Here is a 21183-nt window from a genome sequence, read left to right on the forward strand (position 1 = left end):
TCTAAAGGGTTCAGTGCAGTCGTAGGAATTCACCAATTGGTATTCACAGAAGGGGTGCCATGTTCTAAATTCTGACTGTACAGTGGATACTGATAGCTGCTACTAAAGCGCAGCTGAATGACAGCTGACATGGTGGACACCGAGGGAGGGAGGGGGAGAGAGAGAGTGGGGGCATGCAGTACATTCTGACTGTACATTGATACCTGCTACTAAGGAGTGTAGGAATGACAGCTTGATGTAGTGGAGAGAAAGAGAGGGAGTTGGATTGGCGAGCAAACGGGTATATGGACGCATTCTGTCTCGTCACTGTAAAAATGACAGCTGACATGGTGGAGACCGAGGGAGTGAGGGCAGACAAAGATTTACATTTTAGTCATTTAGCAGACGCTCTTATCCAGAGCGACTTACAGGAGTGAATGCATACATTTCATACATTTTTTTTTCTCCGTACTGGTGCCCCGTGGGAATCGAACCCACAACCCTGGCGTTGCAAACACCATGCTCTACTAACTGAGCCACACGGGACCACGACCACCAAGATGGGGGGGGGGAAGGGTGCATATTGTACTTTCTGACTACATTGAAACCTGCTACCAAAGGGTGCGGAAGACTTCTATTTCCCCACTGTGAAAATGACAGCTGACATATTGATAGAGGGAGAGTGAGGCAGTGAGAGATACTGGGAGAGGGAGCATGCAAATTCTGACTACGCTGAAACCTTCCACTGTAGGGTGTGGACTGTGGAAGCTTTCCATTTCCTGTCCTTGTCGCTGTAAAAAATGACAGCTGACCTATTGACAGACGGAGTGAAGCACCATGGTCTGAGAGAAGGGGATGGTGACCATGCTGGAACTACGCGCTCAAATCTGCTTCTGTAGGGGTGTGGTAGTTTTCTGTCTCCTCACTGTCAAATTGACAGCTGTAGTGGAGTCGGGGAGAGAGGCATACAGTGTCCGGTGTGGACCTCTGGCCTTCGCTTACTGTAAAAAGGAAAGCTGACCCCATGGATGGGTTGACAGAAGAATGAATAGATTGATGTGTTTTTTAAGTAGACAGCGGGATGAATGGGTGGAATGATAGATATTTATCGGGGCAGGGCGGTCGTAAAAACACATCGCTGAGAAGGCCACGTTGCTTAGTTTGTCGAGGCTAAGCGTGGCGAATAAAGGTGAGGTCATAGATGAAGCCCGTCCTGTCCTTCCTGTCTGTGGTAGATTGATACGTGGCTTGATCCGGAGGGTCAGCGACTTGAGTGACTGCCCCCCCCCCACCACCTCACTTGTCTCATTTAAGTACCTGAGGACCCCCTCTTGATTTGTTTTCATAACCATCCATCCACCCATCCATCTTTCCATCCATTCCTCTGTCCTCACAGTGAGTACCCAATCTCTCTCTCTCTCTCTCCATCCCCCTTTCCCTCCCCCCCTCAGTCGCTCCCTTCCTCCTTCCATCCGGTTTGGAAACACCTAATGAATAACAACTAATGAAGTAAGGTCTTCATTCTGAAGAGTGGGCGGCAGCCTGGAGTGTGTGTGTGTGTCGATGTAGCTCGTTGAGTTTTAGTTAATGTCTGAGGAGGTTATGCTGCTCCCAGTTTGCCTGGAGGGTTAAAAGCTGACTACATTTCAACAAAATGTTTTGTCTGGTCTAGCACTTTGGAGTGATAGGCTGGTCAATGTGTGGGAATGACCAATTTGAAAATATAGCACTTGAATACAGCAATTTCTATCTCTCTTACTATACTTAGTCACCCCAGTTTAACAATTCACCGTGAATGCAAAGCATTGAAGGCCAAACTGAACTACAACGTGTGGAATCTCAATGAATATGGCGTCTCCTTGAAATGTGATAACACTCTAAAAGATGGTCATTTTTTTTCTATTTTTTTTTCTCTCTGAATACAAATCTTGACCCAGACCTTATCTGAAAAGTCTACTGTTTCAATAGCACCGTGTTCCTTGATCTAAGCTGAGCCTCGGCTAGTTTAAACATTCCAAATCTCAACGACCTTTCACGCTCCACAGACATGCCGCCACCACTATCTCAACCCAACATGACTATTTATTTACGTGATGGCCTTAACTATAACCTGAATGCCTAAAGTAATGTAGCTAAATGACCATTTTACGCTGACCACGATTCACACTTGTTTGATTAAGCCCCATCTATGCTCATCTCTTCATAAATATGAATGAATCTTTATTTTATAGTGTGCTTTCAAAGCCTGGGAAGTCCTCGGGGATAATGCATTTTCCTAGACATCAAATAATTTTATTTCACAGGTTTGTTGGATGTGGTCTATTTAACAATGTAGGCACGTAGTGAGTAGCTTAGCCATTTAGTGCAGTATTAGACAATGCTAATATTGGTTCTCACCAAAACGGCTTACGTTCATAGGATTTAGCATTATTATGCTAGGTAGCATTAGCAAAAAGCAAAATTGGTCTTAATTGCCTAGTTATGTCATGAGCAATGTTCCCGCAAAGCTGCGGGCGCACAGCTCCCCCTGGACTGCCATGCAGAAGAAAAATGTTCACCCTCGCAGAGAAGGACGAGATTGAACTTCACTGAACTTTCTAGTTTTCCCCGTTAACACTATCATAGTTTCCCTTTACTGTGGCAATTGTGATTTGAATCAACACATTATAGCCACTTTCAATGCAACATACTGAAACAAAACAAACTATGCAAGATATTTTTTTTGTAGGCAGAAGCATCAGAGTAAGATTCTATTTCATCGATAGGCCCGTACTCTACACAGACCGGTGCGCCATAACTAATCAGAGCTGCAGTAGGCCTATAGGCAAATAGACCATTGCCATATATGGATCTGTACCATTCACTTTGAACTGGACTGTTTTTACAGCATGAATGGTCGTGTGTAGATGCGCTTGTTTTGAGATCAATGTGAGAGCTGCTTGTAACCAAATCCTTTGCTATTTAGTGAGTTATTAGCCCAGTTATAGATCATTTGTAGTCAGCAATGGGGGAGTGATTGCTTCCTACAAGAGCACAAAATGTGTGAGATATATATATATATATATTTTTGTCTTAAATGTGCAAAGTGGTATTTTGAGACAGCCTTGAATATGCTATGTAGCCAATAGGCAGAGGGTAGCATCATTTGTCTGATTCTCTGTAATAATTGAATGGGAATAATTATGAATGTTATTTTGTATCAAACAGCACAACATTTTCAGTCACCTCCTTGTCTGAAGCACCTCCTTGTCTGAAGTGGATAATGTCGTGCCCTGCATGTTTTTTCCAAAGTCTCATGGAATGTAGGCCTACATTGAACACCACATGTAGGCTGCATGATAAAAATAGATATTCTATGTTAAAATGTGATGGGATGCATTTTCTCCATTGTTTTTGGTGGTAGGCCACTCTGGTAGGCCTACATTATGATCAAATAGCCACAGTAGCCTACTTGGCCGCTGTTAAAACTATAACTTAGAGGGTACAGCCTCAGTGTTCACAGTAAACGCACACCGGAAGTTAGAGAATCTTCGCAAAGTTTGCGCTCAGCACATTTGAAATTTGCTGTGGTGAAAAAAAATGATGTAGTGGAGCGGGTCTAGAGGTTCAAGTTCCACGGTGTCCACATCACTAAGGCATTATCATGGTCCACACACACCAACACAGTTGTAAAGAGGGCACAACGGGAGGCCCCCTCAGGAGGCTGAAAAGATTTGGCATGGGCCCTCAGATCCTCAGTTCTACAGCTGCACGATTGAGAGCATCTTGACTGGCTGCATCAACCGTAAGGCGCCCGACCGCAAGGCGCTACAGAGGGTGATGAGTACGGCCCAGTACGTCACTGGGGCCGAGCTCCCTGCCATCCAGGACTTCTAAACCAGGCGGTGTCAGAGGAATGCCCCAAAAATGGTCCTACTCCAGCCACCCAAGTTATAGTCTGTTCTATCTGCTACCGCACGGCAAATGGTACCAGTTCACGAAGTCTGTAACCAACGGGACAATTTTTTTTGCATTCTTTCACTGATTCATATATATATATTGTCTGTCTGTCCTGTTGCCTAGTCACTTTACCGCTACCTGAATTACCTCGTACCCTTGCACATGTACTGGTACTCCCTGTATATAGCCATGTTATTCACTGTGTATTTATTTATTTATTCCTTGTCACTATTTCAGTAGTTTTTTCTTTTTAACTCTGAATTGTTGGAAAATGACCCGTAAGTAAGCATTTCACTGTTAGTCTACACCCGTTGTTTACGAAGCATGTGACGAATACAATTTTGATTTGATATGAGTGCAATGCTAAATTGGTTCTTAATGAACTGGCTGACCCTGACACTGAAACGTGGCCAGTGTGAGTTAGGGAAATGCTATATCCTGCTAATGACTCAGCACTAGGTGTGTCCAATGGTGGACAGGTGTCTCCTGTCTGTCTCTTTACCTCAGACAACTGTGGAACTGACACTACATTTGGGCAGCCAGACTGTCTAGACTTCAAGTTGGGCGCAGGTGTGTGTGTGTGTGTGTGTGTGTGTGTGTGTGTGTGTGTGCGCAGATGTGGCTGTCACAAATTCCCCGAGACAAGAGTATGTGAATTCCCCAGAGCCACAACCACACCTAGAATGTGTCCCCCGTAACTCAACATGAGGCTGTTGCTGAGCAATATAGTGCATCTCTCCCTTCCTGCTGGGTGTCTTTCTGTCTCTACCTCCTCTTGCCCTCGCAATCTCTTTAGTTGCTCTCTTTTCCTCTGACCGTGTCGGTCTTCTCCATCCTTACAACTCTTCCTCTCGTCTCCATCTCCCACTCTTTCAATTCCTCCCCACCCAAAGAGAGTGGATTTTTTATTTCTAGCAAGTCAGTCCTACTCCTAAGACGGCCACTGGCCTCTATATGGCAGCTCTCCCAGCTCGGTGGTTTGTGAGGACATGTCCAGGCCTGTTGAGGATGTTCCTCTGGAGGCTATACACTGCACCACCACGCCCCCACCCTGTTATGGAGAGTGCGAGAATGGAGTTGACCTCTCCTGAGACACCCCTGGACTCCCAGGCATGTGATATATACACACACTGTTAGTCCCCTAACCTTTTTATTAGGCGGGCATGTGCACATCATGAGACAATGTTTTTATTGTCTCATGATGTATAGTTTTAATTTACAGAGGAACGTTAAATAATATAAATACAGATGCAGTATGTCATGAGGCGATAGCAATGATACACTGATCTATGGCATAATGTAATAATTCAATGTATACACATGCCAGGACGTAGCCACACACAAACCCCAGTGTGTATAGTCTCTTACATGATTGATGCCTTCAGTCATTTGTCTAATACAAGAGCGCATGTGTAAATGTCCACTATTGAATGCTGACTGTAAACTCAGTTAACGTGTTTCTGTCTGGTCCTTATTCAAATCGGTGGACATGTTTTGCGAGGACACCAAGCAATTGGATTTAGTCTATGCTTGCTGCTGTCGTCAGGAGGCGCACACAAGTCTGGAGCTTTGGCTCGACCTTGGTTTATTGTTAAAGAAGACATTTGTTCTATTTTCTCTACCCTGCCCAAGTGTTTTTCCCCGTTCCCCATATTAGTCTATAAGACTCATCCTTCTGTCTTCTCTCTCCTCTTATCCCTTTATCCCTCGCTTAATAAAGCCTAAATGGTTCCAGCCAAAGGACTAAGATCTCAATGTGTGAGGCATTGAAGACCGCACACACACACACGATCGTCTACACCTGTGTTGGGTTCTTGTTGCAGGTATGGCATGGGGAAGGCTTTTTGTGACGCACTCAATGTGATGAGATGCGGAACAATGAACATATAAATACTAACGATGTCGCAGTTAGTAGCTAGGTTTCCATCCAATTGGCGACAGACTTTCATGCGAATATTGTAAAAATCTGCATAGAATAAAATATGTGCATTTTTCTCACCAGTGGTATGTTTTCACCAAACTGACTTGTTCCGGATAAAAATCAGTGCGTGACGACGTAGTGCACACAAAACGTACTTTTTTGCTTATTTTCACGTTTCAAATGCATTTTTAACTCTACCGATTTTTTTTTTATTTAATAAAAAAAAAGAAGTGTCACAAAAACGTTAAATACAACGTCAATAAGTATGTGGACACCTGCTCGTCGAACATCTCATTCAAAAATCATGGGTATTAATATGGAGTTGGTCCCCCCCCTTTTCTACTATAACAACCTCCATTCTTCTCGGAAGGCTTTCCACTAGATGTTGGAACATTGCTGCGGGGACTTGCTTCCATTCAGCCACAAGCATTAGTGAGGTTGGCACTGATGTTGGGCGATTAGGCTTGGTTCACAGACGGCGTTCCAATTCATGCCAAAAGTGTTTGATGGGGTTGAGGTCAGGGCTCTGTGCAGGCCAGTCAAGTTCTTCCACACCGATCTTGAAAAATCATTTCTTTATGGACCTCGCTCTGTGCATGGGGGCATTGCCATGCTGAAACAGGAAAGGGCCTTCCCCAAACTGTTGTTACAAAGTTGGAAGCGTGAATCGTCTAGAATGTCATTGTATGCTGTAGTGTTCAGATTTCCCTTCACTGGAACTAAGGAGCCTAGTCTGAACCATGAAAAAGAGCCCAAAACCACCACACCTCCACCGAACTTTACAGTTGGCACTATGCATTTGGGCAAGTAGCGTCCTCCTGGCATCCGCCAAAGCCAGATTCGTCCGTCGGACTGCCAGATGTTGAAGCGTGATTCATCACTCCAGAGAATGCGTTTCCACTGCTCCAGAGTCCAATGGCAGCAAGCTTTACACGACTCCAACCAACTCTTGGCATTGTGCACGGTGATTTTTAGGTTTGTGTGCGGCTGCTCGGCCACGGAAACCCATTTCATGAAACTCCCGAAAGGTCTTGTGCTGATTTTTTTTCCTTCCAGAGGCAGCTTGGAAGTCGGTAGTGAGTGTTGCAACCGAGGACAGACTATTTTTAGCGCTTCAGCACTCGGCGGTCCCGTTCTGTGAGCTTGTGTGGCCTACCACTTTGCGGCTGAGCCGTTGTTGCTCGTAGATGTTTCCACCTCACAATAACAGCACTTACATTAGACCGGGGCAGCTCTAGCAGGGCAGAAATTTTACGAACTGACTTGTTGTAAAGGTGGCATGTTAACTACGAGCCAATCTGCTGCCAATGTTTGTCTATGGCAATTGTATGGCTGTGTGCTCAATTTTATACACTTGTCAGCAATGGGTGTGGCTGAAATGGCCAAATCCACTAATTTGAAGGGGCGTCCACATACTTTTGGCCATTTAGTGTAGCAAATGTGCTGACTCTGGTCTTGGAACATGCGCTCTATATCCAACAGATGGGGTGTGTGTGTGTGTGTGTGTGTGTGTGTGTGTGTGTGTGTGTGTGTGTGTGTGTGTGTGTGTGTGTGTGTGTGTGTGTGTGTGTGTGTGTGTGTAAACTGGTCTACATGATCAGATTTAATTATGGATTAGAGCGAGAATATTTGTATTTGTCAAACGGCCGTCATCGATCATCATGTCACCAGATTAAGACCCTAGATATTTTATTGGTGAGGAACATCAAGCTCATCACCCTGTGAAGTTCATCAGAACTGTATCCTAATAAACTGCAATGTTTCCCGTAGTGGGAGGACGATGCCATACCATCGCGTGACTCCCAAGTTTACTTCCATATGATGGTTATTATATCAATCTTTATGCATAAAGCCGTTTCCACTGCCATTTCTCGCATAATTAATTTTACCGACACAAAAAGATCCCACCATGTCCAACGAACAAATGATCTGTCTGCATTTATAAAATTGTACTGAAACCTCCTGTTTCCATCACAGCTGTGGTGTTTTTTTTATAATTATGGTATGACTTCCATAAAAGCTGTGGATGGATATGTGGTTAGAAAGGGTAAATGCAGTTCACGCTATATACAAAATGAGGACATGGACACACGTACACGCAACGATGTGCAAAATGTGATTTTGGAATGTCAGGTGATATGGAAAAGGGGAAAATGCAACACGCAAACACCATTCTCTCTGAAAGTCTCCCCTCCGGCCCCCTAATCTGTAGCAATCTGCTGGTGGGGATTTGGGAGGGGGCTCTAGCAGACGCCCCTTCAAGCCAGATTTCCCCTAAATAGTCCTGAACACATTCCAACGACCGACCCCCCCCCCACCCCCCCCACAGTTGTTCATGGCCCCGTTTCGCTCTCTGTGCTCCACCCGCCGTGCCAAGAGATATATTTGTCACTTCACTGAATGTAATGCTCTCTACATAGCCACTGACCACCATTCTTTTACTACAAAACCTTATTTTTATGTATACCCTAGCCCGGGTATTCCCAGGGGTATGCGCAATGCCGTCGGAGGTACGTCAATTAAAAATATGATTCACATTTAAAATATTTTTTACAGTTTTCTTCACATTTTCAAACGGTACATTTATATTTTCCAACGGGGCTATACATTTGGGTGAGTTGAAAAAAAAAAATTCTCGCCGGAGTAGCCTTGTTTCACTGCCCAAAATACAATTAAACCATCTAGTGTTCAGCGAAATAACAAAACCAATGTTAAATACAGATAGCCTAGTCAAATAATTAACACCCAATCACATTAACCGTTACTCTCTCGGTCCATATGTAGCCAAACGTAGCTGCTGCTCATGTTGGAATCTGTACTGATGGCACAAAAGCCATGACAGGGAGACATAGTGGAGTGGTAACACGCTTGCAAGCAGTTGCTCCTGACGTCACTTGGGTACACTGCAGCAACCACCGAGAGGCTCTTGCTGCCAAGGGAATGCCTGACAGCTTGAAAGATGTTTTGGACACTACAATGAAAATGGTTAACTTTGTTAAAGCAAGGCCCCTGAACTCTCGTGTATTTTCTGCACCATGCAATGATATGGGCAGCGACCATGTAATGCTTTTACAACCTACAGAAGTGCGCTGGTTATCAAGGGGCAAAGTATTGACATGTTTTTTTGAATTGAGAGATGAGCTTAAAGTTCTTTACTGACCTTAATTTTCACTTGTCGGACCGCTTGCATGATGACGAGTTTCTCACGACTGGCCTATCTGGGTGATGTTTTTTTTCTCACCTGAATGATCTGAATCTAGACATCACACAGGTCTTTCCACCATTGTATGATTTATTTGTGTGCAAATGACCTCAATTATGGACAATGTCAAATGTGATATAGCAAAGCACCTGAGTGAGTTGGTGGGCAATTACACAGGTACTTTCCTGAAACAGATGACACAAACAACTGGATTTGTTATCCCTTTCATGCCCTGCCTCCAGTCCACTTAACGATATCTGAACAAGAGAGCCTCATCAAAATTGCAACAGGCGTTTCTGTGAAAATTAAATTTAAATCAGAAGCCACTGACAGATTTCTGGATTGGGCTGCGCTCAGAGTAACCTGCCAGGTCAAATCGCGCTGTTAAGGCTAGAGGTCGACCGATTTTTATGATTTTTCAACACCGATGCCGATTTTATTGGAGGACCAAAAAAAAGCCGATACCGATTAATCGGACAATTTTTTTTGGCTGCCTCTCCTTCCAATTCTCTGCAGCCAATGACTGGAATGAACTACAAACATCTCTGAAACTGGAAACACTTATCTCCCCCCTCACTAGCTTTTAAGCACCAGCTGTCAGAGCAGCTCACAGATTACTGCACCTGTTCATAGCCCATCTATAGTTAGCCCAAACAACTACCTCTTCCCCTACTGTATTTTTATTTATTTTTTGCTCCTTTGCACCCCAGTATTTCTACTTTGCACATTCATCCACTGCAAATCTACCATTCCAGTGTTTTACTTGCTATATTGTACACTGCTCAAAAAAATAAAGGGAACACTTAAACAACACAATGTAACTCCAAGTCAATCACACTTCTGTTAAATCAAACTGTCCACTTAGGAAGCAACACTGATTGACAATACATTTCACATGCTGTTGTGCAAATGGAATAGACAACAGGTGGAAATTATAGGCAATTAGCAAGACACCCCCAATAAAGGAGTGGTTCTGCAGGTGGTGACCACAGACCACTTCTCAGTTCCTATGCTTCCTGGCTGATGTTTTGGTCACTTTTGAATGCTGGCGGTGCTTTCACTCTAGTGGTAGCATGAGACGGAGTCTACAACCCACACAAGTGAGCATCCATAAGACTAAATATTGCTGTTACGTTGCACAACCTTCAATGTTATGTCATAATTATGTAAAATTCTGGCAAATTAATTACGGTCTTTGTTAGGAAGAAATGGTCTTCACACAGTTCAACGACCCAGGCGGCCCAAACTGCTGCATATACCCTGACTCTGCTTGCACAGAACGCAGAAGTGACACAAATTCCCTAGTTAATATTGCCTGCTGACATGAATTTCTTTTAACTAAATATGCAGGTTAAAAAAAATATACTTGTGTATTGCTTTTAAGAAAGGCATTGATGTTCATGGTTAGGTACATTGGTGCAACGACAGTGCTTTTTTCGCGAATGCGCTAGTTAAATCACCCGTTTGGCGAAGTAGGCTGTGATTCGATGAAAAATTAACAAAATTAACAATTAACATTGATCATTTGCAACGCAGGACAAGCTAGTTAACCTAGTAATATCATCAACCATGTGTAGTTAACTAGTGATTTATGTTAGTTTTTTTATAAGATAAGTTTAATGCTAGCTAGCAACTTACCTTGGCTCCTTGCTGCACTCGCGTAACAGGTGGTCAGCCTGCCACGGTCTCCTCGTGGAGTGCCATGTAATCGTACATAATCGGCGTCCAAAAATGCTGATTACCGATTTATGAAAACTTGAAATCGGCCCTAATTAATCGGTCCACCTCTAGTTAAGACACTGATGCCCTTTACAACCACGTACCTATGTGAGAGTGTATTCTCGGCCCTCACTAGCATTAAAAATAAATACAGGCACAGACTGTGTGTGGAAAATGATTTAAGACTGAGACTCTCTCCAATACAACCCAACATTGCAGAGTTATGTGCATCCTTTCAAGCACACCCTTCTCATTAACCTGTAGTTATTTATTTTTTTGATGAACAAATAAGGTTTTATACGTAAAATGGTTAAATAAAGAGCAACATTATTGATTATTATTATTTGTGCCCTGGTCCTATAAGAGCTCTTGTGTCACAACCCGGCTCGTGGGAAGTGACAATCTCACACTCATTCTTGTGTTTAATAAATGTTTCGTATAGTGTGTGGCAGGCTTACAATGATGGCAAAAAAACATTTGAGAGTGAGCTGAGCCTGGTGCTAGAGGGCAGCTGGAGGTTGAATGTTTGAAGGAGTAAGGGACTATAAAAAGTTTGGGAACCACTGCTATAGCCTATCCCTTTCTTTCTCAGGGACTTTGTTTTCCATCATTTCTTTATTTCTCTCCTTTCCTTACCAGTTCATACAATTTCTATTATTTAGTTTCTAGCTCTCTCTCTGGTCTTATCTCTGTCTGTTCTTATTAGTCCCCTCCCATTCCTATCTTTCTACTTATTTTTCTCTCCATCTCCCTCCATCTCTGTGCTCTGGGTGACCTACATTTAGGTGTGTCTGCAGATAGAGGGATATCTCTTAATCTCTCCCATCCCCCTCTCACTCTTCCACAACTGGGAGAGAACACTGGCTGTGCTCTGCGGGAGCTGTTCCATTTCCTCACCCTTGGGGCAGTCTGTCCCCTCAGTCATCTCGCTCGCTCTCTCTCTCTCTCTCCTCTCTCTGCTCTCGCATGACAGTGTCCAGAACGACTCCCTGTTTTTCCTAGATGAATGCTTCGTTGTGAGACGGTGTGTGTTTCACCTCGTGACCCTCTCGCACTCTAAGCTGTCCCGTGTGTTGTCTATTCATCAAAGCAGGTTCTTTCCCCTTTTAGACTGAGGGGGTTGCCAGTTCTGCAGGGGGACACACCTTGTAAGGTGGCGTCGTGGGGGAGACCGATAGTGTTTTAATGATGCAACGCTCTCGTACGATGTGGGAAAAATCGATGGTGTCTGGCAACCGCGGCCTCACTCCATGTGTTAGATGGGCTGAGGTGTCATGGTCTAAACAGTCAACCAGTGATTGGAGAACTGCGTGTTTGATTAGTGCTGTGATTGGGCGCCTGTGACAGTATCTATCTGACGTGAACACGCACCTGTTTCCCACACAGTCTGCCGCTGTTTGCGCTTCATCTCTCTTCTTTAGTGTCAGCTATCAGCTATCCCACAATAAGTGAATTTTGGCCTATTCCTCCTGACGGAGCTGGTGTAACTGAGTCAGTTTTGTAGGCCTCCTTGCTCGCACATGCTTTTTCAGTTTTGCCCACACATTTTCTATAGGATTGAGGTCAGGGCTTTGTGATGGTCACTTCAATACCTTGACTTTGTTGTCCTTAAGCCATTTTGCCACAACTTTGGAAGTATGCTTGGGGTCATTGTCCATTTGGAAGACCCATTTGCGACCAAGCTTTAACTTCCTGACTGATGTCTTGAGATGCTGCTTCAATATATCCACATAATATTCCTCCCTCATGATGCCATCTATTTTGTGAAGTGCGCCAGTCCTTCCTGCAGCAAAGCGCCCCCACAATATGATGCTGCCACCGCCGTGCTTCAAGGTTGGGATGGTGTTCTTCAGCTTGCAAGCCTCCCCCTTTTTCCTCCAAACATAACGATGGTCATTATGGCCAAACAGTTCTATTTTTGTTTCATCAGACCAGAGGACATTTCTCCAAAAAGTACAATCTTTGTCCCCATGTGGAGTTACAAACTGTAGTCTGGCTTTTTTTGGGCGGTTTTGGAGCAGTGGCTTCTTCCTTGCTGAACGGCCTTTCAAGCTATGTCAATATAGGATTTGTTTTACTGTGGATATAGATACTTTTTGTACCTGTTTCCCCCAGCATCTTCACAAGGTCCTTTGCTGTTGTTCTGGGATTGATTTGCACTTTTCACACCAAAGTGCGTTCATCTCTAGGAGACAGAATGCGTCTCCTTCCTGAGCGGTATGACAGCTGCATGGTCCCATGGTGTTTATACTTGCGTACTATTGTTTGTACAGATGAACGTGCTACTTTTTTTTTTTTTGAAAATTGCTCCCAAGGATGAACCAGACTTGTGGAGGTCTACAATTATTCTGAGGTCTTTGCTGATTTCTTTAGATTTTCCCATGATGTCAAGCAAAGAGGCACTGAGTTTGAAGGTAGGCCTTGAAATACTTCCACAGGTACACCTCCAATTGACTCAAATGATGTCAAATGATATCAAAAGCTTCTAAAGCCATGACATCATTTCAAGCTGTTTAAAGGCACAGTCAACTTAGTGTATGTAAACTTCTGACCCACTGGAATTGTGATACAGTGAATTATAAGTGAAATAATCTGTCTGTAAACAATTGTTGGAAAAATGACTTGTGTCATGCATAAAGTAGATGTCCTAACCAACTTGCCAAAACTATAGTTTGGTAACAAGACATTTGTGGAGTGGTTGAAAAACTAGTTTTCATGACTCCAACCTAAGTGTATGTAAACTTCTGACTTCAACTGTATGTGTTGAAGGAAAGCACTGATTACCAGTATAGATTGTGGGGGTGAAGTAGAATCTGCAAAGCATGTTGACGTCTCAGTTCTTACTGCTTACGTTTACATTTTGCCTTAAACAAAAAAAGTATTGTAAGCATTTTCTTGAATGCCTTTCTATTCCCTGGCCACTGGTTTCTATATTTTTTTTAATTACATTTTTTTTCTGAATCGATATCACGTTCAGCGAATGCGGTAGACCACATGCGAACCTGACACAATGGGAAAAATTCTGTAATTGTCATTATGTCTCTGCATGCCAAATATCCAACTGCACCCCTAGTACAGTTGGATACAAATGAGAACTGATCTCAACAGTGTTGGGAGTGGTCCTTCTTAGTCTGTGTGCCAATTCACCACTGCCTTCACGTACAGTAGCTTTGAGTCGGTGCCGGTGGGTTCAGCTTGTACAGCACTACCGTTTTTTCTCCATGCTAACCAAAGCCTCTCTTCTTTCTCTTCATGTTGATGCTGCTCCTGTTGCTGCTGGGTCCCTCCAACAAAGGTAAGACAGTGAATCCTCTGAATTAACCTGCACTTTGTTTTCATAAAACTTACTGTGGCATTATGTAGCTTTTAGAGTTCTACTCATGACAGTAATTCTGTTTTGTGATATGTCCTACAGAAATGGATAATCCTTATGGTCAATATTATTGTACCTTTAGGCCCAGTCCAATGGCACAAGTCCTTGTTTTTCCTTATTTTGACTGAGTTTTGGCAGTATGTTGAAAGGCCATAGAAAGCCGATCAGTTACTGTTAGTCTACCGTAGTAACAGGTCAGATCCCATGGTGTCGCCAGGCTTGAGTCTTTTCAGAGGAATTGGTAAATGTGGTAAACAGGAACCATGCTGTGGGAGACAGGCTGTTTGACTCACCTACCATGCTGTTGCCATGGGCTACCTCCTCAAACTACCCATTTTGCCCTCGTGTGACAGGCCCTGGAGACTCGGTGGATGGAGAGGTTTGGGTTACTGTGTGTTAATGTTATGCATGGTGGGGTTTTGTGTGTTTGCTGGTAAGTGGGGTGACTTTAAAAGTGGTTGTGGACTGCCTTATGTGGAAGGGTTTGTTCAGGATTGTTGAACAACAAACAAGGTTTTGAAATGAGAACGGTGTTGAATTTCCTAAAATACTAGTGCGTATGCGTCAAGCATTACGGGTTGTGGGAAGGGTGCTGAAAGACTGTTTCTGAGGGTGAAGACGATGAAGGGGTTAAAAGCAGGGATGGCCTCATAACATGGAACCCAAACTGGCTGCGAGTGTGCGCCATCGGACATACAATTATTTTGTCCTCCCACACCAATGCGATCACGACACATAGGTTAAAATATCAAAACAAACTCTGAACCAATTACATTAATTTGGGGACAGGTCGAAAAGCATTAAACATTTATGGCAATTTAGCTAGCTAGCTTGCTGTTGCTAGCTAATTTGTCCTGGGATCTAAACATTGAGTTATTTTACCTGAAATGCACAAGGTTCTCTACTCTGACAATTAATCCACACATCTCCTCCTTCCAGGCTTTTTCTTCTTTGAACTTATATAGTGATTGACATCTAAACTTTCATAGTATTACCACGACGACCGACAACACAGTTTGTCTTTCAATATGCGTGTGTTAATGTTATGCATGGTGGGGTTTTGTGTGTTTGCTGGTAAGTGGTAAGTGGGGTGACTTTGAAAGTTATATGGTGATTGGCATCTAAACCTTCATAGTATTACCACAACGACCGATGACACAGTTTGTCTTTCAATCACCCTCCTGGGTATAACCAATGAGATGGCATGTGGGTATCTGCTTCTATAAACCACTGAGGAGATGGGAGAGGCAGGACTTGCAGCGCGATCTGCGTCACAAATAGAAAGGACTTCTATTTTAGCTCTTGGCAACGCAGACGCTCGCGAGCAGTGTGGCTACAATAATTGAATAATATAGATTTCGGAATTTATTTTGCAAGTGGTGTAGTCAGTGTGTAAGTGTGAATGATGAAAGAGTGAGTGTTTGCGCTCAACAGTCCAGAGCAGGATGGAGCCTGGGCTCAATATCTCACTCTGATCTAAATATTCACTCCCCCTTATCATATAGGCCTGTGCACACACTCTAGACCCACTCTGCTCATGTAAACACCAGAATTTGAATTTAATGACGTTGAATTCAAACCTATTAAACTGATACAGTAAACATAAGTCTTATTTGACAAATATTTTATTGAAAAGATCTGCCACTTAATGCAAAGAACGGACATACCACTTCAAATATTAGTTGATTATAACTCAGATGTCAGTATTTTCAGTGTCATTCTGCAGTGTCTGATCTCATGCATTCTCGAAAATGAATTATTATAGACAACCCTCAACCTGTTTAGAATATGTCCAGACCACTGTCATTTATTTAAAATCGCTTTTAAGAGAATGCGTTTTAAAATAAAATGTTTCAACCATATACTACATGTCATAATAAACCTTTTTATAGTGATGTGTAGAATAAAAAATATAAAAAGCCATTTGAATTTCATTGAATTAAAATTTTGCTTCTTGGAAGTGGTCAATTCTTCAAGAACTGAATTGGAATTAAAGAGCAATTTGCAACTAAATTCAGAATTGACCTTTTAACCCTGGTAAACACACATGTACACACCAATTTCACCCATCCTCAGTGTTTGGTCGCCTGTCTTCTTTACCTCAGCCTTTGTGTGTGGGAGGGAGCGAGAGAATGGAAGAGAGCCAGACGGGTAGAGAGCACCACGGCCCTGCTCTATCCTCCCCTATAGCTAATCACAGCTAATTGCTGGCCCATACTGAATCATGCGTGTGCCTTGCATTCTCACACACATTAGCATCTAGCATCTGGGTCTTTGTTAGCGCCAAAGCTGCAGAAAGTGTGTTTCTCCAACTGTTGTGACTGGGTGACTGAGAGGTTTTTGTTTGGATGACACAACTTGTTTATTGTGTCTGGGAAAGCGGGTTTGTTTTTGGTTTTGCGTCTGGGAGGTGAGATAGAAATCTGAAAAGCCCCATATTAACATTACTGAAGTTGAACACCTTCCTTCTAATCTAGGCTGTAGTAGTAATTGTGTGAGGAGAGAGTTCTGAGCAGGACAATAGCAGTTTTCTAATGTCATAAAAAGCTTACTTTCCTTATTGTCTTTGCCACATGACCACTGATCTTAAATGAAATGATCGGTGAGACTGGGAGCAACAAGGTAGAGACCTGTTGGCTCCTTTTCAAATGCAGAAGTTATCCCTAGGTCAAGGAAGCAAGGAAAGGAAACAATTTGACACTAATAGCACACACCCCATGGGCTGCCATGACAGCGGATCTCATTTACCCTTCCAGGTAAGAGTCTGTTTAGTCTCCGCTGTAGATCAGTAGTGTGTCTGAGGTTACAGGGTTACACCATGGGGTAATCATTCACTTCACTTTGTTTACTTTTTCATCAAGGTGAAAAGAGAGAGCGGAAATAATAACGGAACGAGAGAAAGAAGATAAAAATGGAAAGACCAAGAGTGAGGGTTTTAGAGTTTCAAGTGTAATCTGCTCCAGTATGTTGATCCAGCCAGCTGAAAGTCAAAGAGCTGGCAGAGGGAGTCACAAATCAGGAAATATCTTACATTAGTTCTGAGAATGCCTTCTTTCCCTGAAACACACACACTTTTACATACAATTTGCTGCTCGGTTCTTTAATTTAATTTGATCTATCCTGATGCCTAGTCCCTTAACCCTGCCTTTATGTACATATCTACCTCAAATACCTCGTACCTCAGAACTTTGATCTGGTATTGGTACTCCCTGTATATAGCTTCTTCTTCTTCTTGTATTTTATTTTATTCCTCTTGTGTTACAATTTTTTTTTTTTTTTATCAATATAATTATTAAACTCTTCATTTCACAGTAAAGTCTACACCAGTTGTATTTGGAGCATGTGACAAATCAAATTTGATTTGACACACATGCGTGTTTGAATAATGCACAGCTGAACACTGAGTAATAAGAGCACACGGCTTTTTTTCCCTCTCGCCCCCTTTTTAATACAAACACACGCACACTCCGTCCGAGGCAATAAGTGAAACACATGTTCTGGCTCTGGCAGTGACATCACCTGTCTTGTGGTCAAAGTCCAGTTCCTCTATCCTGGCTCAGGGCTGTAAGCACACTGCTTCAGTCCGAGCTACCACGGCTGACACACACACTCTCACACACACTCGCTAAAGGAAGAAAAAGCTTCAAAAAGACAAGAGTGGAGAAAGAGATCTGGGATTACCTAAACATTTAAGGATGGGTCTACCCTGACAGCCAGAAATCCTCAGCCTACAGATCAACTACAGTCTCCATCTTTCTTTCTTTCTCTCCCTTGCTCTTTCTCTCTGTATCCACTCTCCTTTCTCACCCTTACTGTCCCACTGCTTCAATTTACCTCTTTTCTGTCTATACCTCCTTTTCCCCTCGCTTCTCTCTTTTCCCACCCCTCTTTCCCCATATTCTTTCTTTTCTCTTCATCTTTTGTCCTGTTCTCTCGGTTTCCTTGAGAGCGTGATGAACTCCACAGCTGCTTACAGGCAGTATCTCCAGGATCTCAATGAGAAGAAAGGTCGGTGCCCTTGTGAATCATTTAATCTGTTAAAACCAATAGTAAAATGGGAAACTGTACATTGTTTTTCGCTTGGTTTGTCTTGATTGATTGATCAAATTTAGCTGGGGTATAAGGATGACTGTGCTACTATTTTTGCCTAGAGGGTGACGCATGAATAATAGGTAACGTGGTCCTTGGCTCCTGTATTCAACCTCCTTTCTGTACCTAGTTTTCTGTTGAAGTTGGCATCAAAGCGCTAAAGAGCATTCTCTGTTTACCTGACTAGCAGGGGCCAGATAAGTGGTTAGGTTAGTAGAAAGAATAAGGACTTTCCATCAGATTAGCTCACTTCATTAAAACTGTCAACATGGAGATTTGGTATGTTGTTAAGTCATTAACACCGAGATCTAAATCAACATGAAATCAGTAGCATCAATGGCTAAATTAGAATAAGATGCTAATTGCCCACATGGTTAGGCTTCTCTACATTGTGACTCTTCTTTGTCCTCTGAGTGACACTTGTTCCATGTGGATGCTACAGTAGTCTGGTGACACAGCAAGAGGCAGGGATGCTTTGCCCCAGCTGTCCATTGTAGCTAGCATGTCCTTGCCTAGCCCAACCCGGCCCAACACAAGGCCAAAGTCAACTGTCCTCTGAGTGTATTAAGTTGAAGTTGCCCGTAAACTGAGGGACACTTCCTTGTTCTAAGTGTCTGGTGACACGGCGAGGGACAAAGATGCTTTGCATCAGCAGCAGCTGTCATAGTTGCTAACCTAGCCTAGCTTCTGACAGGCAAAGTCAACTGTCCCTGAGGGGAGTAGGCTCAAGTTACCAAACAAACTCTGATCTAAGGTCACTTAAAAAATAAAAAATTAAAGGAAAGGTTCACCCATTTTTTAATGTTATATTGTTTTTGTGCGTCTGAGTGATGTTATATTGATTTCCCTGGGTCATGTCATGTTTTCATGTATATCTGAGTTATTTGCGTTCAAGCAGGCAGAAATTCAACCGGTATAACGTATCATTGTAATAGTCTATCACTACACTGGAAGTTAATAGGAATATGATTTTTAGAAGACGTTATCATATGTCAGATTTCAATACTGACCGATGTCATAACCTGGGAGGATGTCTTCTCTCGAATGAGCCATTGATCATATTTTAGCGATATTCCTACCTCGAGAATTTGTAATTTAACGGAGGATGTAGCACATTTTTCCTATTTGTCGGCCACTTTAGTCCAGGGTGCATTGCATGGTGCCGTTGCCAGAGAGACTATAGAAAGGAGATCCAAAGAATGAAGGAAACATATAACGCCCCACCAAGCAGATTGTCAACCAATCGCGTTCACATTGTCATGCTGCGTTGCGCGGTTGCTAAGTGTATATGCGTATTTTCCTCAAAGTACATAATGTCACAATTCCAAAGCTATACGATACTAGAGATAGCAAGTTAATTTTATCACATCTCTGAAAATATTTAGAATGTTGTACTTCTTGTTGATGAAATTCTTGCTAATGTTGCGTTTTTGAGCTATCGCCCAATAGACTACCATTCAATTCTTGGGAGTCTAGGAGGGCACCCAAGATTATTCCCAAAATTGCCCAGAATGCACCCTTTGACGTAGCATGGGCAATGTTTCCCATCTCCTCAAAAGTATATTTGCCGTTGCGAATGTTAGACCTCCATCTGTTGTTTAGGCTATTTTACAGATAACTAGCTACGTTACATGCTGAAATTGTCTTTGGTATTATTGTTTGTAGCTACCAGCCCATAGAGAGAGCATTGCATTGTGGATTTTGTAGTCAACTTGAGCTCCAACAGATTTCCTCAATGATTTTCCATGTCGCTACCAAACTTTAATTATGATGCCAAAATGAAACACTGTAAATTAAATGAGTGGTTTTGGGTGGATTTTATCTTTAAGGTTAGGATTTTAGATTAGGTAACTTGATCCTAGCTCTGTCTATTCTGCCCAAAGGTAACTTCTACCACAAGCTTCGCAAGTGTTTTTGTCGTCACACTTCTTTGCAGGTCTTAAGTGGACTTTTGAGTTGTCAGTCTCAAGGCTGAATTGAAATGAAAGCAGAGCCCCTTCCCCATTGTTGCTACAAGGCAGCCGCTGTGCACCTGCTAGTTCTGTTTTCACTTCAACAGCTGGTCCCATACCAGTTCTGTTGTTAAGCTCTTAATGTTTGATGTTAAGACATGGGTAGAAAGTCTGAATCGGTACGACTAAAGCCACATTGATACGGTATGGAAATGCAACAGAAGTACACAGTGAGCTATCCAACGTGGTTGTCCTGCTTTCAAAAATGTACCTGTTAGCTCAGTGTAACGTTGGCATGAGCCACGAACACGAGGCTCCTAGTCACCGGTATGAGTGTTTTTGTTCAACGTCAGCTGTCGTAGGAAACAAATGGCTAAATGAATAGTTGTGTGACAGTGAGAGGTGTGAGTTGAATGTGTTCAGGCGGTTGCTCCAGTGTTTGGTCATGATTTGTTAAAGGGGAGTAGCTGAACTTTATCTACTGTACTCGCTGTGTCCACATGACTGCAACCTGCACCTGCAGACCTGCTTTCGTTTGGGCTGGCGGTATGCTTGTAGGTACGTATGTAGCCCTATCTGTTCCTGCAAGTGTAGCACAGGTGGTGTTAATCGCTGTTCACCGTTTTGTGTCGTTAGATAAGATACTGTAAGCTTTTATTTTCTGTTTCCACAGGGATGAGTGTTTTTTAAATATATATTAAAAAAAAATGTACAGGACATAAAACCCAACAAACAATGGCGTCATTGTCGGGTCTATTCAGCATGACACATCTCATATAGCTGCTGAGCGCTCCAAGCTTTGAATCACTGGTGCATGTTTATCCTTCCCTCAACAGCTTGTTCTGGCAGGAGATATGACTCCTTTGTTTTACAATGTTAATTGAAAATGGTGCGGGTACTATTTCACCCAGTGTAATTGAATCCCAGATCATGGGGCAGCCATTTGCGCCGGGTGCTCCGCGTACGGCACCACCTTTGGGATATTTGACATATGGTGGAGATGGCGTGG

General features: G+C 42.9%; 1 protein-coding gene across 9 annotated transcripts in view; it reads left to right on the plus strand.

Annotated features, from left to right (window-relative positions):
- Window positions 1–21183, plus strand: part of LOC106588461 (microtubule-actin cross-linking factor 1) — a 279550-nt gene that overhangs the window by 51404 nt on the left and 206963 nt on the right. For 2 of the 9 annotated variants that reach the window (XM_045709365.1, XM_045709367.1), the window contains exon 1: window positions 17635–18141. The exons of the other annotated variants lie outside the window; for them this stretch is intronic. In XM_045709365.1, the coding sequence (XP_045565321.1) occupies window positions 18087–18141 (55 nt within the window). In that variant the 5' untranslated portion in view covers window positions 17635–18086. Of the gene's footprint in view, window positions 1–17634; window positions 18142–21183 lie in introns of those variants that run through there. 9 annotated transcript variants of the gene reach the window in all.

This window comes from Salmo salar, chromosome ssa27 (assembly GCF_905237065.1).
Source record: "Salmo salar chromosome ssa27, Ssal_v3.1, whole genome shotgun sequence".
Classification (NCBI taxonomy): domain Eukaryota; kingdom Metazoa; phylum Chordata; class Actinopteri; order Salmoniformes; family Salmonidae; genus Salmo; species Salmo salar.